General features: G+C 33.8%; 1 protein-coding gene across 1 annotated transcript; it reads right to left on the bottom strand.

Moving 5' to 3' along the window:
* Positions 1–10,239: 10,239 nt before the first annotated feature.
* LOC104087086 (cyclic nucleotide-gated ion channel 4-like) lies at positions 10,240–19,410 on the bottom strand. The gene is made up of 8 exons (XM_009591480.4): positions 18,785–19,410; positions 16,626–16,841; positions 14,506–14,819; positions 13,854–13,962; positions 12,892–13,128; positions 12,184–12,270; positions 11,179–11,444; positions 10,240–10,544 (listed from the first exon to the last, which is right to left on the bottom strand). The coding sequence occupies exons 1-8, from the start codon at positions 19,253–19,255 to the stop codon at positions 10,295–10,297; spliced, it is 1,950 nt and encodes a 649-aa protein (XP_009589775.1). The 5' UTR covers positions 19,256–19,410; the 3' UTR covers positions 10,240–10,294.
* Between the last annotated feature and the right edge of the window lie 3,099 nt (positions 19,411–22,509).

Here is a 22,509-nt window from a genome sequence, read left to right as displayed (position 1 = left end):
TTTATCACATTCATTTATCTTAAAACCATTTGACAACATTGTTTGGTCAAATTTCGCATGCCATTGTTTGGGTGCTTGTTTTAGTCCGTAAAGAGACTTAACAAGTCTACATACCTTCTTTTCTTTACCTGGAACCACAAACCCTTCAGGTTGTTCCATGTAAATTTCTTCCTCCAACTCTCCATTTAAGAAGGCCGTCTTAACATCCATTTGATGAATTTCAAGACCATACACTGCAGCTAATGCTACTAACATCTGTATGGACGTAATTCTTGTAACTGGAGAGTATGTATCAAAGTAGTCTAGACCTTCTCGTTGTCTATACCCTTTGACTACGAGCCTTGCCTTGAATTTATCAATAGTGCCATCATCTTTGATTTTTCTCTTAAAAATCCATTTAGAACCCAAAGGTTTATTTCCAGGAGGAAGATCAACCAATTCCCATGTATGGTTGTTCAATATGGATTCTATTTCACTATTGACTGCCTCTTTCCAAAACAATGATTCCGAAGAAGTCATAGCTTCTTTAAATGTTTGAGGCTCATTCTCCAATAAGAAAGTCACAAAATCTGGTCCAAATGAAGTAGACGTTCTTTGACGTTTACTACGTCTTGGATTCTCCTGATTACATGTACTTTCTTTTGTTTCTTCCCGAGGTCGTTTAGATCCTTCACCAAACGACTCACATTCCTTTTTATACGGATATATATTTTCAAAAAACTCAGCATTATCTGATTCTATAACCGTATTATTATGAATGTCGGGATTTTCTGATTTATGAACCAGAAATCGATATGCTTTACTATTTGTCGCATATCCTATGAAAACACAATCAACGGTTTTCGGTCCTATCTTTACCCTTTTGGGTTTAGGAACTTGCACTTTTGCCAAACACCCCCACACTTTAAAATAATTCAAGTTGGGCTTCCTTCCTTTCCATTGTTCATAAGGAATGGATTGTGTTTTGCTATGGGGCACTCGATTTAATATTCGATTAGCCGTAAGAATGGCTTCCCCCACAAGTTCTGTGGCAAACCAGAACTTATCAACAACGCATTCATCATCTCCTTTAATGTGCGATTCTTTCTTTCCGCAATCCCATTAGATTGGGGCGTGTAAGGGGCTGTTGTTTGATGAATAATTCCATATTCTAAACATATTTCTTCAAAAGGAGATTCATATTCACCACCCCTATCACTTCTTATCATTTTTACTTTCTTGTTAAGTTGCGTTTCAACTTCATTTTTGTATTGCCTGAATGCGTCTATTGCTTCATCTTTACTATTCAGTAAGTAAACATAGCAATATCGAGTACCATCGTCAATAAAAGTTATGAAATACTTCTTTCCACCGCGAGATGGTATTGACTTCATGTCACAAATATCTGTGTGAATTAAGTCTAAAGGATTTGAATTCCTTTCAACTGACTTATAAGGATGTTTAACATACTTAGATTCCACACATATTTGACATTTTGATTTTTCGCATTCAAACTTGGGCAGTACTTCCAAGTTAATCATTTTCCGCAAGGTTTTATAATTGACATGACCCAAACGTACATGCCATAAATTATTTGACTCAAGTAAGTAAGAAGAAGCTGAAATATTATTATTATTTTCAACAACCATTACATTTAGATTGAAAAGGCCCTCGGTGAGGTAACCTTTTCCCACAAATATTTCATTCTTACTAATTACAACCTTGTTGGATACAAAAATGCACTTAAAACCGTGCTTAACAAGAAGTCCAGTAGAGACTAAATTCTTTCTCATTTCGGGAACATGAAGGACATTGTTCAAAGTCATGACCTTGCCAGAAGTCATTTTTAGAAATACCTTCCCATATCCTTCAACTTTTGCTGTTGAAGCATTTCCCATATAAACTGTCTCTCCGGGTTCAGCAAGAGCATAGGTAGCAAAAGCCTCTCTAACTGCACAAACATGGCGAGTGGCTCCTGAATCAAACCACCACAGTTTAGGATTTCCCACCAAGTTACATTCAGAGAGCATGGCACACAAGTTATCAACATCATCATGGTTTACTACCATGTTTGCTTGACCCCTTTTCTTGTCTTTCTTCGGAGCACGACACTCCGTAGATTTGTGTCCGGTTTTCCCACAGTTGTAGCAGTTTTCACTGAACCGCTTCTTGCTTGGGTTGTATTTCGGACCAGAAGCCTTCTTCCTCTTTTTGTTAGCTTCAACAATATTTGCTCCCATTATTGTTGAATTTCCACGGCCTCTCCTTTCAGCAGCTTTATTGTCCTCTTCGATTCTCAACCGAACAATGAGATCTTCAAGGGACATTTCCTTTCGTTTGTGTTTCAAATAATTTTTGAAGTCCTTCCACAATGGAGGCAACTTCTCAATCATTGCTGCTACTTGGAATGCTTCGTTGATTACAAGACCTTCAGCAAGTAGATCATGAATAATCACTTGCAATTCCTGGACTTGAGTAATAACAGACTTGCTATCTATCATTTTGTAGTCCAGAAATTTTGCGGCAACGAATTTCTTCATCCCGGCATCTTCAGTCTTATATTTCTTTTCAAGCGCATTCCACAATTCTTTGGATGTCTCCATGCTACTGTATACATTATACAGATTATCATCCAGTCCGCTAAGAATATAATTCTTGCATAAAAAATCAGAATGCTTCCACGCTTCAATCACGAGAAAGCGTTCATTATCTGGAGTTTTATCCGGCAGATCAGGAACATCTTCCTTGATGAACTTCTGTAGACATAACGTAGTTAAGTAGAAGAACATCTTCTGCTGCCAGCATTTGAAATCAATCCCGAAAAATTTTCCGGGTTTTTCTGCCGGTGCCAACGCCGGTGTTCGGCTTGTCGTTGCGTTGGCAGTCGCCATCGGAACAGCTTGGTTTTCGTTTTCAGTCATCATCTTTTTCAGAAAAGAATGACACAAACAAACGTTTAATACACGTTTTCAAACTGGAGTAAAAATCACGTAGATTTTAATATCCAACAAAACGCCACGAAGGCTTAACTCTCCAAAACGGGAGTACACAAACCACAAAGGTTTTAGTTTGCAGAATAATAAGAATAACACAAGTACAGAAATAAATATTAAATTCCTTAAGATTGTTATTCCCGGTCAATATTGCTGTATTTGTAAATATTAATTCTGCAAAATATAAGTTAACGTAATGAAACAATAATAATAAATTCGAGCCCACTGAATTCACAGTGTTTCCTTAAGGAATTTAATCCCCTCCTAGTACCCAAGGTAATGGATTATTTCCTCCCAGGATAGAACGAATAACACACTGGTGTAGCGGTACTTCAAACCCCAGTGTTTCGGCGAACACAAAGTTCGGTAGCAAATCACACTTACAGTTGCTTTGTTTGAAGTTAAAAACAATGCAGAACGAAGGAGTATATACTCAGAAAAACGTATGGAAGTTCTGAGAGGAAGGAATGCAATGTATAGCCAATTTGTTGAGCGAATTGTATGTTGAGTTGAGTATCTTTCTTCAACATTTGCTGCTCATATATATAGCAGCCAAGAAGGAGTGCAAGACCAAACGTCCACCCTTCATGGTGGAGCAAGCATTACATGTTTGTGGAGCAAGCACTTCATGGTGGGAAGACCATTATTCGGCTGCCAAATTATCAATACACGGATTGGAAAATATCCGTTACAAATACGGATAATCTTACGTTAATATTTACTATTAACAAATAAATTTGGTCCAAAAAATTAATCAATCAATCGATCATTTGACCAAATCCAAATCCAAATCCAAATCCGAATCCGAATCCGAAGCCGAAGCCGAAGCCGAAGCCGAAGCCGAAGCCGTAGCCGTAGCCGAAGCCGAGCCGAGCGAGCGAGCGACGACGACGGCGCGAGGCTTGCTTTCTTCTTAACTCTTTAAGAGCTACAAGAAGAGCAATTATATATATACCCACCAAAAATGTCTTCCACTTCCAATATGGGACAATGTCTCATTGTTAAGAGGGGGAAACTTAAAATTTTACTCAAAATTTCATTTTCCCTCTATTTCCCATTCACCCTCATTTTAAGAATATTACATCTTAAAAATAAAACCTCAACAATCCCCCACATGAATGGGGAATGGCTATATCACGGAAGTATGCATGAAAAACTGTGTGATTTACAAGCAAGGATTAATTGCATCTGGATAAGTAGGTTTCCCTTTGAACTTTCCGTAGTAAACTTATGTCGGATATACTCGGTCAATCGGTAGATTTGATATCTTTGAACCGTCGATCTTTGGTGTATACCTAGACAACCATAAGTCACACAATCAACTCTTAACCGTCTTTGGTTCTCATTGTTGTGTTCGTTTCAGCCATGAACACCGCCTGGTTTCATAAGTGCGTAGAGAACTGGCCTTACAAAGTTCTCCTTGAAGCGGCTCACACTTCACACTTAAATAGGTGATTCCTAAACGTGTCATCCTGTAGATACACTATTTGATATACCCCGTATCAAATTTAGAAATCATTAAAAAGCCTTAATGCTTTATCCTTGGTACTGAACATTGTCTCATCACGAGAATGGACTAAAATTTTATTTGACAATGTTGAACCGTCATTAATGACTTTGTTTGATCTCTTTGAACCTAGATCTTGGGATCTCCAGTCTTCTAGGTAGAGTTACTGCCACAATGACTTGTTCTCGGCCATAGCCCCATTCCCCTTGATGATTTCTCAACTACCTCTCTAGTTAGGCCTTTTGTAAGTGGATCCGACACATTATTACTTGACTTTACATAGTCAATTGTGATAATTCCTCTAGAGAGTAATTGCCTAACGGTTTTATGTCTTCGTCGTATATGACGAGATTTACCGTTATACATGACGCTCCCAGCCCTTCCAATTGCCGCTTGACTATCACAATGTATGCATATTGGTGCCAACGGTTTGGGCCAAAATGGAATGTCTTCCAAGAAATTCCGGAGCCATTCAGCTTCTTCACCGGCTTTATCTAAGGCTATGAATTCAGCCTCCATTGTAGAGCGGGCAATACATGTTTGTTTGGACGACTTCCAAGATACCGCTCCTCCACCAATAGTGAATACATATCCACTCGTGGACTTAGAATCAGTTGAATCGGTGATCCAATTTGCATCACAGTATCCCTCAATCACCGCAGGGAAATTACTGTAGTGCAATTCAAAGTTCTGGGTATGTTCTAAATATCCCAAAACTCGTTTCATTGCCATCCAATGAGATTGGCCTGGATTGCTCGTATATCGACTCAGTTTACTTATAGCACAAGCTATGTCTGGTCGTGTACAATTCATGATATACATTAAGCATCCCAATACACGAGCATAATCCAATTGTGATATGCTTTGGCCTTTGTTCTTTGCTAATGCAAGATTCACGTCAATTGGAGTCTTTGCAACTTTAAAGCCCAAGTGCTTGAAATTTTCAAGTACTGTCTTAATATAATGAGATTGTGACAATGCCAGACCTTGAGGAGTCTTATTGATCTTAATTCCCAGAATTAAATCAGCAACTCCCAAGTCTTTCATATCAAACTTGCTATTGAGCATACGCTTAGTAGCATTTATGTTGGCAATGTCATTACTCATTATCAACATATCATCCACATATAGGCAAACAATGACTATGTGATTTGGAACATTTTTAATGTACACGCATTTATCACATTCATTTATCTTAAAACCATTTGACAACATTGTTTGGTCAAATTTCGCATGCCATTGTTTGGGTGCTTGTTTTAGTCCGTAAAGAGACTTAACAAGTCTACATACCTTCTTTTCTTTACCTGGAACCACAAACCCTTCAGGTTGTTCCATGTAAATTTCTTCCTCCAACTCTCCATTTAAGAAGGCTGTCTTAACATCCATTTGATGAATTTCAAGACCATACACTGCAGCTAATGCTACTAACATCCGTATGGACGTAATTCTTGTAACTGGAGAGTATGTATCAAAGTAGTCTAGACCTTCTCGTTGTCTATACCCTTTGACTACGAGCCTTGCCTTGAATTTATCAATAGTGCCATCATCTTTGATTTTTCTCTTAAAAATCCATTTAGAACCCAAAGGTTTATTTCCAGGAGGAAGATCAACCAATTCCCATGTATGGTTGTTCAATATGGATTCTATTTCACTATTGACTGCCTCTTTCCAAAACAATGATTCCGAAGAAGTCATAGCTTCTTTAAATGTTTGAGGCTCATTCTCCAATAAGAAAGTCACAAAATCTGGTCCAAATGAAGTAGACGTTCTTTGACGTTTACTACGTCTTGGATTCTCCTGATTACATGTACTTTCTTTTGTTTCTTCCCGAGGTCGTTTAGATCCTTCACCAAACGACTCACATTCCTTTTTATACGGATATATATTTTCAAAAAACTCAGCATTATCTGATTCTATAACCGTATTATTATGAATGTCGGGATTTTCTGATTTATGAACCAGAAATCGATATGCTTTACTATTTGTCGCATATCCTATGAAAACACAATCAACGGTTTTCGGTCCTATCTTTACCCTTTTGGGTTTAGGAACTTGCACTTTTGCCAAACACCCCCACACTTTAAAATAATTCAAGTTGGGCTTCCTTCCTTTCCATTGTTCATAAGGAATGGATTGTGTTTTGCTATGGGGCACTCGATTTAATATTCGATTAGCCGTAAGAATGGCTTCCCCCACAAGTTCTGTGGCAAACCAGAACTTATCAACAACGCATTCATCATCTCCTTTAATGTGCGATTCTTTCTTTCCGCAATCCCATTAGATTGGGGCGTGTAAGGGGCTGTTGTTTGATGAATAATTCCATATTCTAAACATATTTCTTCAAAAGGAGATTCATATTCACCACCCCTATCACTTCTTATTATTTTTACTTTCTTGTTAAGTTGCGTTTCAACTTCATTTTTGTATTGCCTGAATGCGTCTATTGCTTCATCTTTACTATTCAGTAAGTAAACATAGCAATATCGAGTACCATCGTCAATAAAAGTTATGAAATACTTCTTTCCACCGCGAGATGGTATTGACTTCATGTCACAAATATCTGCGTGAATTAAGTCTAAAGGATTTGAATTCCTTTCAACTGACTTATAAGGATGTTTAACATACTTAGATTCCACACATATTTGACATTTTGATTTTTTGCATTCAAACTTGGGCAGTACTTCCAAGTTAATCATTTTCCGCAAGGTTTTATAATTGACATGACCCAAACGTACATGCCATAAATTATTTGACTCAAGTAAGTAAGAAGAAGCTGAAATATTATTATTATTTTCAACAACCATTACATTTAGATTGAAAAGGCCCTCGGTGAGGTAACCTTTTCCCACAAATATTCCATTCTTACTAATTACAACCTTGTTGGATACAAAAACGCACTTAAAACCGTGCTTAACAAGAAGTCCAGTAGAGACTAAATTCTTTCTCATTTCGGGAACATGAAGGACATTGTTCAAAGTCATGACCTTGCCAGAAGTCATTTTTAGAAATACCTTCCCATATCCTTCAACTTTTGCTGTTGAAGCATTTCCCATATAAACTGTCTCTCCGGGTTCAGCAAGAGCATAGGTAGCAAAAGCCTCTCTAACTGCACAAACATGGCGAGTGGCTCCTGAATCAAACCACCACAGTTTAGGATTTCCCACCAAGTTACATTCAGAGAGCATGGCACACAAGTTATCAACATCATCATGGTTTACTACCATGTTTGCTTGACCCCTTTTCTTGTCTTTCTTCGGAGCACGACACTCCGTAGATTTGTGTCCGGTTTTCCCACAGTTGTAGCAGTTTCCACTGAATCGCTTCTTGCTTGGGTTGTATTTCGGACCAGAAGCCTTCTTCCTCTTTTTGTTAGCTTCAACAATATTTGCTCCCATTATTGTTGAATTTCCACGGCCTCTCCTTTCAGCAGCTTTATTGTCCTCTTCGATTCTCAACCGAACAATGAGATCTTCAAGGGACATTTCCTTTCGTTTGTGTTTCAAATAATTTTTGAAGTCCTTCCACAACGGAGGCAACTTCTCAATCATTGCTGCTACTTGGAATGCTTCGTTGATTACAAGACCTTCAGCAAGTAGATCATGAATAATCACTTGCAATTCCTGGACTTGAGTAATAACAGACTTGCTATCTATCATTTTGTAGTCCAGAAATTTTGCGGCAACGAATTTCTTCATCCCGGCATCTTCAGTCTTATATTTCTTTTCAAGCGCATTCCACAATTCTTTGGATGTCTCCATGCTACTGTATACATTATACAGATTATCATCCAGTCCGCTAAGAATATAATTCTTGCATAAAAAATCAGAATGCTTCCACGCTTCAATCACGAGAAAGCGTTCATTATCTGGAGTTTTATCCGGCAGATCAGGAACATCTTCCTTGATGAACTTCTGTAGACATAACGTAGTTAAGTAGAAGAACATCTTCTGCTGCCAGCGTTTGAAATCAATCCCGGAAAATTTTCTGGGTTTTTCTGCCGGTGCCAACGCCGGTGTTCGGCTTGTCGTTGCGTTGGCAGTCGCCATCGGAACAGCTTGGTTTTCGTTTTCAGTCATCATCTTTTTCAGAAAAGAATGGCACAAACAAACGTTTAATACACGTTTTCAAACTGGAGTAAAAATCACGTAGATTTTAATATCCAACAAAACGCCACGAAGGCTTAACTCTCCAAAACGGGAGTACACAAACCACAAAGGTTTTAGTTTGCATAATAATAAGAATAACACAAGTACAGAAATAAATATTAAATTCCTTAAGATTGTTAAATAAGATTGTTATTCCCGGTCAATATTGCTGTATTTATAAATATTAATTCTGCAAAATATAAGTTAACGTAATGAAACAATAATAATAAATTCGAGCCCACTGAATTCACAGTGTTTCCTTAAGGAATTTAATCCCCTCCTAGTACCCAAGGTAATGGATTATTTCCTCCCAGGATAGAACGAATAACACACTGGTGTAGCGGTACTTCAAACCCCAGTGTTTCGGCGAACACAAAGTTCGGTAGCAAATCACACTTACAGTTGCTTTGTTTGAAGTTAAAAACAATGCAGAACGAAGGAGTATATACTCAGAAAAACGTATGGAAGTTCTGAGAGGAAGGAATGCAATGTATAGCCAATTTGTTGAGCGAATTGTATGTTGAGTTGAGTATCTTTCTTCAACATTTGCTGCTCATATATATAGCAGCCAAGAAGGAGTGCAAGACCAAACGTCCACCCTTCATGGTGGAGCAAGCATTACATGTTTGTGGAGCAAGCACTTCATGGTGGGAAGACCATTATTCGGCTGCCAAATTATCAATACACGGATTGGAAAATATCCGTTACAAATACGGATAATCTTACGTTAATATTTACTATTAACAAATAAATTTGGTCCAAAAAATTAATCAATCAATCGATCATTTCCGAAGCCGAAGCCGAAGCCGAAGCCGTAGCCGTAGCCGAAGCCGAGCCGAGCGAGCGACGACGACGGCGCGAGGCTTGCTTTCTTCTTAACTCTTTAAGAGCTACAAGAAGAGCAATTATATATATACCCACCAAAAATGTCTTCCACTTCCAATATGGGACAATGTCTCATTGTTAAGAGGGAAAAACTTAAAATTTTACTCAAAATTTCATTTTCCCTCCATTTTCCATTCACCCTCATTTTAAGAATATTACATCTTAAAATTAAAATCTCAACAGGATGATCCGACATGCACCCAGCGACATTAATGAAGAGTCCTAGCAACATAGGATTTTAGTGCTAGTCTACTCTTTCTTTTTTCTAATTCTTTTTTGTAATTATGGTGTCCAATTTGAGCGCACCTAAATTATTTTATCAGTTACTTACTTAGTTACTCCTTTCATTTATATTATCATATTTTCTTTTTTATCTGTTCAAAAAAGAATGATCCGTTTAATAAAAATTGGAAACAAAGATCAAGTAAAAACATAGACACTCTAATTTTGTCAACATTTAGAACTATCAGCGTACACAAACTAAACCAAGTTATTAATTATGATTAGAACCCTTTTTTTTTTTTACCCGGTGTCTGGAACCCGAATTGGAGTCTGTCTAAATTTGGATTCACACCGGAAAGTTGAGGGGTATAAAGCGTTCTCTAACAAAGACAACTCCTTACTCAGGACTCGAACCTGAAACCTCTGGTTAAGAATGCTGGAGTATTTACCACCCCACCGCAACCCTTATTAGTATCTAAATAGAACCTTTAATGATATATTAATCGAATTAAAGAAAATTATAAGTATTATATATCAGTACAAATGTCTTTTCTTAAATGATTTTAGAAATCAAAATCATCTTGATTTGGCTTAGGTGAAGTCAACAAAGCAGTATAAATCCTAAGTCTATCTTCCCCTAGCGAAGAACAACGAGACAATGGCCTTCTTGGTCTAATGAAAGACAAAGAAGTAAGTGTTAAACGATGTTTGTATCTTCTCCAAGCTAATTGAATAGCAACAGCACCCCAAGTTCTCCACCCTGGTGAATAATACCTTGCACTTCTCTTCACTTTTTCTTTCACAAATGTATACCTGAAATTATTAGGGACGGATTTAGAATTTAAATATAATGGATTCACCGTTTAAATTTCTAATACTAAATAAATTCTATTTATAGAATTATGAGTTCAGAACTTAATTAATATTTCTTCTAGGTTCAGAGTGCGAGGGGCAATGTACCTAATTTTCGATGTAAACTTGGACATAAATTCTTTAAGTTTTGTTTAACTAAAATATACATATCTAAAAATTATAAGACAACTACTAGTATAATAAGTCAACATAGTTAGCAGGGAGGGAACTAGGGGATGCAAAGGCGTTTAGAACCCCCTTCATGAAAAATTATACCGCATATATAAGGTTAAAATTATATATGTATATAGTAGATGTTAAAAATCTTTTTGACTTCTTCATGTGTTTACTTACTTCTTTATATTTTGAATTATCCCAGTGAAAATACTGGATCCACCATTGATAATAATTCAAAATATTTTAAAACATTTTAAAAAAATCATAGTTAAATAAAAATTATTGACTCCCCAAATATAGATAAAATGAGACAAGGAGAGTATATGTTAAAATTTTATGCTTATTCACATATACCTTTATGTTTTGTATAAAAAATACTGAATTCAACTGAACGCATAACTCAAATACTGTCACTGACCTGAAATGTTGTGTGACATACTTGACGTCTTCGGCCTCAAGGCCGAAGGCTTCGGTGGTCTCGAGCGTCACCAGTGTCGATGACGACGGCGGTAGCCGCTCTACAAAAGGCCGCCGGAGGCACCATGACAGAAGTTCATCTCCGCTGAAGTTGCCGGGGCCTAACATGCAACAACTCTTCACACCATCTCGCAAAAATTGACAACTTTGGAGGTGACCTCTTACTATGAATAACATTCTTTGAACTGGATCACCCTCTTTTGTTATCTAACCAAAAAAAAGAAATAAGGAAAGATATTAGAATCAAAGGTGAATTTAAGATTTTAAATTTGGATATTATCACTTTTAGCTCGCGCCATAAACTTTTTACATTTGGTAGCCAAAAAAGTATATAAAATTTATATAATTTTTGTATATAACATACATAATGTATATATATACAAATTTTATATATTTTTCGGCTATTATTTTTACATCAATTATACAGTGTCATTTTTTCTTTTAAATTAGTGAATGTAAATATAAGCCAGCAAAATATAATTGTACGTACATAAGATTATGAATGGTTACTCAAATTTCAGTTTCTTACATTAAAGTTAATAGATTATCTTTTGTAACGAGAAAGTCAATCAATTTTATCCAAGTATCACAAAAGACACTAAACTATGTAACCAAAAGGGATCTCTCAGTTTTAATTACTTAAGTATCGCATAAAATCATATGGATGAAAACAATTGAGATATTTTTTATGATATTTAGGTGCAATTGAGTGACTTCTTTTTGTTTCAAAAAAAGTTTTTATGACTTTCCTGATACTTTAATTTAATAAAGTTGAATAATTTTTTTATTGTAAAAAATAATTTAGTAACTTTAGCGCGACAAAGCAAAATTTAAGTGACCATCTGTGCAACTATTTGGGGAAGAAATTTGCACTTACTGGCCTAATTTTGGGTTATCAGAATAGATTATTACCAAATGCAAATGCTGTTATTAGGTTCGAACTTACCGTTTCCCCCTTTGTAAAAATCAGGGACTTAACCCGATCACATATGTTCTCGAGCACCAAATTATCCATATGTTGAAACAAAGGCACCTGAAATAATTAAGTGCAATATATTAGGTTAATTAATGAAAAATTAGAAGAACTAACCCAAAATAGTTGTCCATGTTGTGATCGAAATAATATGATGCATGCGGGGAAGCTAACAAGGTAAACTTTTGAGACGATAAATTAGACAACAAAGAAAAATATACTAAACTAGACATAATAATTTATTGTGATTTGGTCAATCAACCTACATATAATCTATAACTAATATAAAAAGAGAATAAATTTTTTGGAAGAATAATCTACTCTAAACATGATTCTCGTAAGAACTACATTGTGGAGGTTGTTGTGTTGTTGTATGAAGGATGGATACTAAATTTATAAATGTCTACAATTTTTCCTCCAAGAAACGGATAAGACATGTGAATGAGATTTATTCCTTTTAGGAGTCTTTTTTCCCTTCCTTCAAGAAAGAAAGTCCTATTAGATTAAAAATGCAATCAAAACCTAACGGTCTACCCAACTGCTTAAATTAAAAATAGCTTATAGATGTATAATATGTGCATAACCGTAATTAATTAGTATATAATATATGTATATCGCCTAAAAAGATTAAACAGTGAATCTAGTCGGCGATTTGTGTAAGAATCCCAAATAAAACTTTACCTGCCTGACCAAGTCCAAACATAGATGATATTTAATGTCCCTCCTAAGGCCCTCGGGCAGATTTCTGATCATTTCACATTCATCAACTCCTCTCATTGCTGCCCATTTTTGCCTTTCAAAATTTCGAGTTCTCTGCTTTAACTCCCGAGGCAAACGTCTACTTCTCATCCACCATTCTATCTTTCTCATTTTCAGTTGCATTGCCTGTTTCTTTGATGTTGTTGCATGCAAGAACACCTGCATTTCATGTATCAACATACGCCTCGAAGTTTTATGCGTTGACAGTGTAAAAATATATTTATATGTTACGATCGAGTTACTTATAATTGGTAACGAGTAAAAGGTAATTAACCATTTGTTAACACATATTAAATGATACTGATTAATTAACACGTAAGAAACTTTGCACTATCAGTGTATATATATATATATAGGAGTATAAATTAAAGGGTGAAAATTATTTACACTTCCCAAGTTTGCTTTAAAGATCAAACTTCTCCTCCAACTTTGAACGATACACATTATCTATTTTTTCCTTACATATATAAAAGCCATGGCTAAATAGAGATTGTGTAGTATAGGAGAGGGAGAATAACTATCATTCAAAATTCAAATTAAAATTGGAGGGGGGGTTTGATTTTGAAAACAAGCTTAGGGGTGTGAATGATTTTTCACTCATAACTTAAATCAAATTACAACTTTCATATATTGACTGGTAAAAATATTTTTATATTATCAGGTCATCCAAAAAATAACTATACGTAACCATCGATAAAAAGTAGAATCAAAAATTTGAAAAATAAAGAAAATTTTACCTACTAGCTACACATACAGTAAGAATGTAAAAAAGATTATCACACCGGTGTTAGATATAAGTTAAATTCTATATATTATTACGTATTCCATTTACTAGAGCAATATAATATTTCTCTATCGAGTGGTTACAACATTAGGAAATTTACCTTGATATTACCAATGAACATGGTGACCAGAATTAGCCCAGAGGTAAGAACGATGATTATGAAAATCACTTCTAGCCAATCTGTTGTGCTCTCCAAGTTTCCAAATGTACTGTTCAATATAATGATATGCATAATCCACTTTGATTAATTTGTTATTGGCTCGATATAAACATAACCAAACAAAAAGTAAAACCACTAGATTATATTACTTTCTCCGTTTCAATTTATATTTTATAATTTCACTAGGTACGAATAAATTTAATAAAGAAATGAAATTTGTGGTTTTAAAACATGCAATAAGAATTGAGTGGCCATAAAACTTTGGGTTGTTAACACATTTGGCATAATTACAGCTACTAACCAAGTATATAAAATATACGTTGAAATATGTATATTATATATTAATATGTAAAAATTATACATTTCCGGCTATTATATTGGAAGCGATTATATTGTTTAGATTTCTGAAACTTTTCTTATAGTGTTAAACACGTCATAGCATTTGTGCAGTTATAAAAGCTTATCATTAAGAGTAAAACGAAAGTTTATTTAAGTTAATTTTTTAAAAATTTTAAAAACTGTCAAATTTTTTTAACGAACTAAAATACAAATACTGTCATGTAAATTGAAACAGAGGACGAAATAAAAGTACCTGAGAGTCATGAGACCCCAAAAGATGGGAAGGAGTATCTTCTCAAAACGATTTTCATTTGCAAAAAGTTGAACAGTCCATTTATAAGCTCCATAATCAAAATTTTCGCCATTGTTTAAGCATGTAAATCTTGCATTACTGGTTTCACCCCAAATTAATCGACTTTTTTCCTTCACCAAACTACTTGTGCCATAGTAAATTGGCTCTTGACATGCCAACATATTCAGGCCACAACCCTTTGTAACTCTGCACTGTTCTTTTAGACATTTTGCTGCCCTTTGGATTCCTAGCAAGTACCAACATGCTCCCACAGCCTGCTCTAATGTCGGAAGCACGATTTTTACCGAAGGGATTCAAAAAAAATAAACACACGAAGAAATCAAGGGAATTCAATATCGAATATACATACATAAAAATAATATGACCTACTCAATGTTTGTATATATTCACTTAGTTATTACAACTCTCAGCTGTTTAGAACGGTGAGAATGGATTATAACAAAAATAATCATGGTTGAGTTCTCGTTCTAAATTCATGTACTTTGAACTTAATTCAATAAGTTTTATTTATTTACTTTAAAACCTAGAGTTATTTTGTTTAACCATTCGGTATTCGGAATTTTATGGCCTGATTAATTCAGATTCGCTCCGCATTGGGTCCAGTGGCGAAGCTAAAAATTACCGAGGGTGTTCAAACTTGAAAGAAGTAAAAAAGATTTTTGATAAAGGGTGTTCAATATATGTTATATACCTCTAAAACCTAATATTTTACCTAGATACGCAGTGTAATATTCTGACGAATGGTGAACAAAGTTTCGCCCCTGAGTGGGCCATTTAAGGGGGAAGCACTGCATGAGTTTCTCTATTCCAAGGCTCAAACTTGACATATCCATCCACCCCTTGGTGGTTAATTAAAATCTGGATTTCCTTTATATCATGTACATGATTTTGGGAAGGATTTAAGTTAAATATACAAATAGTATAAAATTAAAAAAAATTATAGTATCAAAGTAATTTATATAACCTTTAATAGACGGTTATCTACTTTTCGAGTTATCAAATCATGCTTGTTATTAGCCTTTACTATAATTAGGGGTCTACAGAGGTCAGGGTAGTTCGAATTTTCTAATTACCAAACAAAATCAATTGTATCGGACTATTAAATTTAAAAACCAAACCAAACCAATAAAAGTCGGGCTTTTTAATCTCGGTTTTCTCGAGTTTTTCGGGTTTTTTCATAGTCTTCATAGCACAAAACATAGAATTTGTGCTCAAAATATTTTTTTAATCATAGTAAGACAGAACTATATAAGATATTTTTTAATAAAATAACATAAATATGAGATGAGTTATGGCATTGTACTAAAATATTCAACAATAAAGATAATAAAATCGCATAAAATAAATATTATTAATAAGCCATAATGAAAACAAACATAATTTAAAATTACTAATAAGTTACTAAAATAAGTACGACTAATAAGTACTATTATTTACATGACTAAACACTAAGTGATGCATTATATCTAAACCATGAATAAGCTACAAAATAGATATCCAACACTATTTTCATTCGTAGTACAATTGAATTGAATGTCTTTTATTAGCATTAGTATTGATTTGATTTTGGTTTAGGATTTATTTGAGTTACTAACATTTATGAACTATAAAACTTATTGGAGTATCCAAAAATTATAAATCAAAGCTTGAAATAATACGTTAAAAGATAAAACTATGAAAAAATTTAAGAAATATTTATAAACTACACTATAATAAATATTTTTATGTATTAAATATATTTAAAACTTCTATACATATAATGTCAGGTTGGTTTGGTTTTAATTTGACTTTTTTTAATTAAAACCAAACCAAACCAAATATGGTCGGGTTTCTTTTTCCAACATCAAACCAAATCAAACCAAACCATAGTCAGATTATTTTTCTCGATTTGACTCGGATTATCAGATTGGTGCGGTTTACCGGTTTTATTCGTACACTTCTAACTATAATGTTATTGTAGGTAACTAGACTAATAGTGTATAAGTACTAGTATAACAATATTGACAGTTTACATAAACTTTTGCCGAAATGTAAAATAGGGATTTAAAGTTCGTCCTTACGTGCGAGGCGACGAAATAAGCGATGGTATTAAGAGCAATTCCCCACCAAACAGTGCCAAATATGTAGCCAGAGAGATTCTGCATTCTTCTCAAGAGGCAAATGGAGTGATAGATTTTGGGCAAATACTGAAACAGAAACATTATTAATAGCACTGTCATCACTGTTGTTGTCGATCCTTTCTCTAGTAGAGCTGGGATTCCCACCCACATCACTAGCTGCAAAAGTTGTTTTGTGAATTAATTAAGTACGTCCAACAATTTGAAAACTATATTACATGCTAAGTTATGTCGCTCGGACTCTCCGTAAAATATTTCCAGGTGTGTGTCGGATCCTCCAAAAATTGTATATTTATACAACACGAGTGCGGCATCATTTTGGAGAATCCACACGACATAGGTGCTAAGTAATTTAAGAATTAATGTGGGGGTGGAAATAATTAATTGTAGTGACACCTTGCTATATTTGAAAATAATTTAATATTAAACTTCTCATTTTATTCTTAATTGCATGATTTTATTTGCTATACTAATCTCATATCATATTTAAGACAATAAATTTCAAAAATTCTTTTTTTTTCTTCAAGTTTATGCCCTATCAAATAGGTTCACATAAAATAAAACTAGGACAATAAGAAAAAAATTAGACTTTTTTCATTCGTATGAGGTTATCTTCCGCATGCACAAAATATGTCTAAAATAAATGTCATTTGCAAAGATAAACACGTAGTCGGAGGCGAAGTAAGAATTCTAGTTATGCTCGGCAGAATTCAATAATTTTGGCCAAAACTTTAATTATATTTATGTTAAAAAATTTACTAAAAATATATAAATAATTTATTTAGAATCTAATAATAAACAACCTTTTCAAGAATTTAGAACTTATAAATTCAAAGTTCTGGATCCGCCTCCGCAAGTAATAATACTTTGTTAGTACAAATTTGCTTAAAACACAAGGTTACATCACATGCTTACTGCTATTGCGATTGTCGCTGCATGCAACAAAAGCAACGGATGACATGCACGCCAGCTTTGTCATCTTTTAGTATAATTTCACGCTAAAATCCAAAACATACATTATTACACCATTTGGCATCACCTTCTATCGACTATTGATACCTCACCGGCAGAGCCCGAATTTTCATCAAGAGGTGTCAAAATATAAAAAAATTAGATAATCAAAAAGTTAAGGGGAATCAACATATAGTAAATATACATAAAATAAAAAAATTTATCTAACAATATAGTATAATTTTCCGGCGATACCCCTTGATGCTCAGAAGATATATACACCGTTTTGATTAAAAAGAAAGAAAAATTTGTGAGTAAGGCTGATTTAGAATTTGAAACTATAGGTTTCTACATAAACTTTAAGTTAATATACAATAATATATAACTGGATTTACAGTCAAATATTTATAGATACTTAATAAATTTTTAATATATATTCTGGGCCTATACAAAAATTACCGTACTATGAACATATATGGTATACTGTACATTCGCCTCTGCTTGTGAATCATAGGTTTAATTATTTGTTGATTCTTTCGGAGTGCATGAGCCATAAGTTGAGCCAATTTTAGAACGAGTTTCGTAGTTTCAACTGAACATGCTATTTTCGACTCAACCTATATGTATGTATAAAAAAATTAAAATAAAATCACACTTATTCCGAACTCACTAACTTTAATTCTGAATTCACTTGTGATTATAAGCTATGTTGCTCGAACTCTTCAAAAATGTTGGCGCACCCGTATCAGAACCTCCAAAAAATATACTACTTTTAGAGGATCCGGCATGCATGGGACAGTATTTTTGAAGAGTTCGAGCAACATATTACATAAGAAATGAATAGAACCAATTAATAAAGCACAACTTCTTATTAACAAAGCACAACTTCTTACAGGACTTTTAACAATTTTTTGTGAAAAATTAGGAGATCCCAATTACAACTGCCACCTCAACAAAACTAGTTGGCTCAATTACACACACATAGAAAATATAAACAAATTAAATATATTGTTCGGACTCTCCAAAATCATATTGTATTAGTGTCAGATCCACCGGAAATGCACCACAATTGGAGAATCCGACACGCACCCGACGACATTTTTAGGAGGTCGAGCAACATATGTCATAAGAAATGAATAGAACTAACTCACCTGGGGTAAAGGGAGGATGACAAAGAGATCAAAGAAGAAACCCTTCTTAGCCACCATATGAGTTCGCCGTGATCTATTAATCATCTTGAATTGCAACCACATATTCCACACGTGCAATGCGTCGGTCATGCACCGGAGAACCGTCACCGTCACGGCGAACCAACCGTCGACGAAGAGACACATGCAATTCTCACTTATAGAAAGAGCATAGAAAAATAAAGGGTCTAAAAATAGCCCTATGGCACATACTAATAAAAATACTCTGTTCCATTCTTGAACCCATTGTGCTCTAGGGTCTATTATCTTATTTCTTGAGAAAAATTCTATGATTAATCTTCCTTTATTTCTGCCTTCTTGAATTTTGTTACATTCTTGTGAGTTATTTCCTTCTTCTTCTTCAATTTCTTCTTCGTCGTCGTCGTCGTTGTCATCGTCACTGACACTGTATATATCCTCATAATGACTAGTCATTTTTAATTTTTTTTTTTATAGTAGTAACTTTTTTGTATTTGATTACCTCTACAGGATAGACTTCGACGGAAAAGTTAATAGTAACGACAGCGAAGTGATTGAAGGAGGTGTGAAGAGAAGGTTGATTTTAGTTGGGTTTGAGAAGGGAAGAGAATATATATATATATATATATATATATATATATATATATATATATATATATATATATATATATAACGACAGCGAAGTGATTGAAGGAGGTGTGAAGAGAAGGTTGATTTTAGTTGGGTTTGAGAAGGGAAGAGAATATATATATATATATATATATATATATATATATATATATATGCAGTATATATTTGAGCTTTTAGACGTAGGAATGGGGTCTATAATATTTTCAAGAAGAAGACAAATAATTGTAGTTTTGGAGCATTGGTTAGAGATATATTTGGAGCTTATAACGTAAGAAGACAAATTGGAAGAATTTCCTAGACTGACCCTTTGGTAATTTGTAGCATCTATTAATGAAACTGAAAATAGAAAAACCTAGCACATTGGTAATTTTAATGTAGGGGTTTAAGGTAGTTATTATCGATAATTATAATTAGAGTCATAACTTGAAAAAATAAGGTGTATAACATTCTACAACAGATTAAATTATATTGATTATATAAGTTAAAGCATTTAGTTATATACACAAACACACCGTCAATATATAAGAAAATTTAACTAAACTATATGTCCATACTTACTGTCAACATCTTAGTTAATTCTAAAGTAAAACTATTACTCCCTCCGTCTCGTTTGTGAAGGTGTTTGACTACGAAAGAAAGAAGAAAAAAACATTTAAGACTTGTAGTCTAAAATACTTCATATACATTTTTCTGACTATAAAATCATGTCATTAAGTTCAAAAATGTAGACTTAAAATTAGGTCGTTCTAAATATACAAAAATATCATTATTTTTTAGACAAATTTAAAATTAAAATGTATTACATAAAAGTAGAAAAAATGAAGTAGCTATTTATGCTGTTAGAATAAAATTCAAAATATAAATAAGAAAAAAGTTGAAAGGGGTAATATTGGAATAAAAAGAGTGAGAAATAAGGAGACAAAAAGAGGGAAAGTTTAAATAAGGCAAATAAAGATTTGGAGGAAGCTGCAGAGGTTGGCAAAGTAGGAGTCTATTTTACGAATAAGTTTGAAAAAAACAAGCTTCGACGCAGTTTCCTTCTTTTTGTTTGTTTGCAAATCAATTATATGAAAAAATCTGTCTACGTTACTACTATAAGATTACTATTACATCATATATCGCTTTCGAAAAAACAGACTTAGGAGCTCGATTTTGAGAAATAGAGCCGTTAGGAACTTGAACACATTATCTTAATTGCCATAAATATTCCTTCAATTATCACCTCACTATTTTCATCTAGTTTAACTTATGAACACCGACAATTATTTTACGCCATCACATTAATGCAACCTATATAATTGTGACGTCCATGAGAGAAAGGGGGGCGACGAGGACAGAGCAAAAGAAGGACTGTCAGGCTTCTAGACTGACAAACTTCTGAAAAAAGTGTGCACATAATACCTTAGACGAATCCCACATCGCAAGCTTTATAAGGCATTAGCACAAAGTCACATTGTATGCGCATACGAAGAAATAACATGATATAATAAGTTATAATACAATAAAAGTATATGTAAGTTAAATCCTTCCATCCATTGCAAGTTTATGTACTCTATCTAATCCATCCCCTCTTATTACTACATAAACTTTGTTGGGGCATGTAGGAAGAAAAAAAAAGCATATTCTATTTTAGAGCTCACTAAGGAGAGACTTGTAGTACACTATTGCTTTCTCCGTCTTATGTTATGTGAAGGTATTTGGCTGAATATAAAATTTAAGAAAAGACGAAAAAGATTTGAAATTTATAGCCTTAAACATACAGTGACATTTCTATCGCTATTGTAGTACACTATTGCTTCCTCCGTCTTACGCTATGTGAAGGTATTTGGCTGAACATGAAGTTTAAGAAAAAACGAAAGAATTTTAAAATTTATAGCCTTAAATATATAGTGACATTTCTATCGCTATAAAATATATGTATAAGATAATATTGCAGATATAATGTAATGTCACCCATTTGGATCCAAATTATTGAATTATGTCGAACCCGTAACTTGTATGGTAGATCAGCAAGTGTGTAGAGTGAAAGGAGCACATGAATTTATTCTTGATAATATTCTTCATTTTTCTTGGCTTGGCATTGTAAACTTTGTTGTTTGCACTTGTACAGACGATGAAACACTGACATTTCTGTTATAACAGAAATAGTACACTTTCTTGAACTTTTCCTTGTCTCGTCCAATTGTTTGTTTTTTTCCGAAGCAAAATTTTCTGTGCTGACACATAAATATGGTCCATCCTTCTTACTAACAGCCGGCGGACCCAGAATTTCAAGCAAGCGGGTTCAAAAAATATAATGTTAATACCGACAAGTAAGATTTGTCCGATGCCTTTTTTTACATTAAATTCATAATGCTATCACAAAATGAACAACTTAAAAAAGTTGCAGTCAACATCCCTTTTTTCTATAAAAGAAAGTTGAACAAAAAATTTAAAATATTTAACAAAGACTACTTACTTTAAGTAAATATATTAACAATTTATTTATTTAATTTAAAAAATTTAGTTCAAAGAATTTCACCTTTGTTACTTTAACTAAAAATCTATTTACCCAGTTTAGAAACCTTCTAGACTCTAGAAATTGGGAAAAATCTAAAATCTGTAACGAAAAAAGTCGCTAATTTACAAACAAAAGACAATGAAAAAATAAAGAGTTATGACTTAAGCTAAACTAATACAAATTTATAAGAGAAGAGAGCTTATAAAGTAAATTAATAATTTTAATGTAACATAAAATAAACAATTTAAGTTGAACTAACAAATTATAAACAATTTAAAGATTGCACTTGCATATTTTAGCAAAAATAATGTAAGATTTCATTTTGTAGAAAAGTTTGATCCTTATAAAGTAAAATAAACTGTAAAATATTTCCTACTAGATTTTAGTAAAGAGATGAAATGTAAAATAAAAATAAAGTACAAAAATAGAGATAAAAACTAAAGCACATAGAGGAAAAGGAAGAATCAACTAACAAGGGTAACTATTTATTAGTCCTAGCCTCCAAAAACTAGGGAAAAAAACTGCTTAAGTGCTGCACTAAAGTTTTAACCCGCTTGATCATCTTTCCAAAGGATCATCT

The sequence above is a fragment of the Nicotiana tomentosiformis genome, chromosome 8 (genome assembly GCF_000390325.3).
Source record: "Nicotiana tomentosiformis chromosome 8, ASM39032v3, whole genome shotgun sequence".
NCBI lineage: Eukaryota > Viridiplantae > Streptophyta > Magnoliopsida > Solanales > Solanaceae > Nicotiana > Nicotiana tomentosiformis.
Note: the sequence above shows the minus strand (reverse complement) of the source record. Positions and strands in the feature narration are given on the sequence as shown.

Coding starts and splice junctions, on each gene's coding strand:
- LOC104087086 (XM_009591480.4), bottom strand. CDS start 19,255: ATGACTAGTCATTATGAGGATATATACAGTGTCAGTGACGATGACAAC. Junction 14,820..16,625: donor CTTATTTCGTCGCCTCGCAC/GTAAGGACGAAC, acceptor ACATTAGAGCAG/GCTGTGGGAGCATGTTGGTA. Junction 12,271..12,891: donor GTTTGGACTTGGTCAGGCAG/GTAAAGTTTTAT, acceptor TAATTATTTCAG/GTGCCTTTGTTTCAACATAT.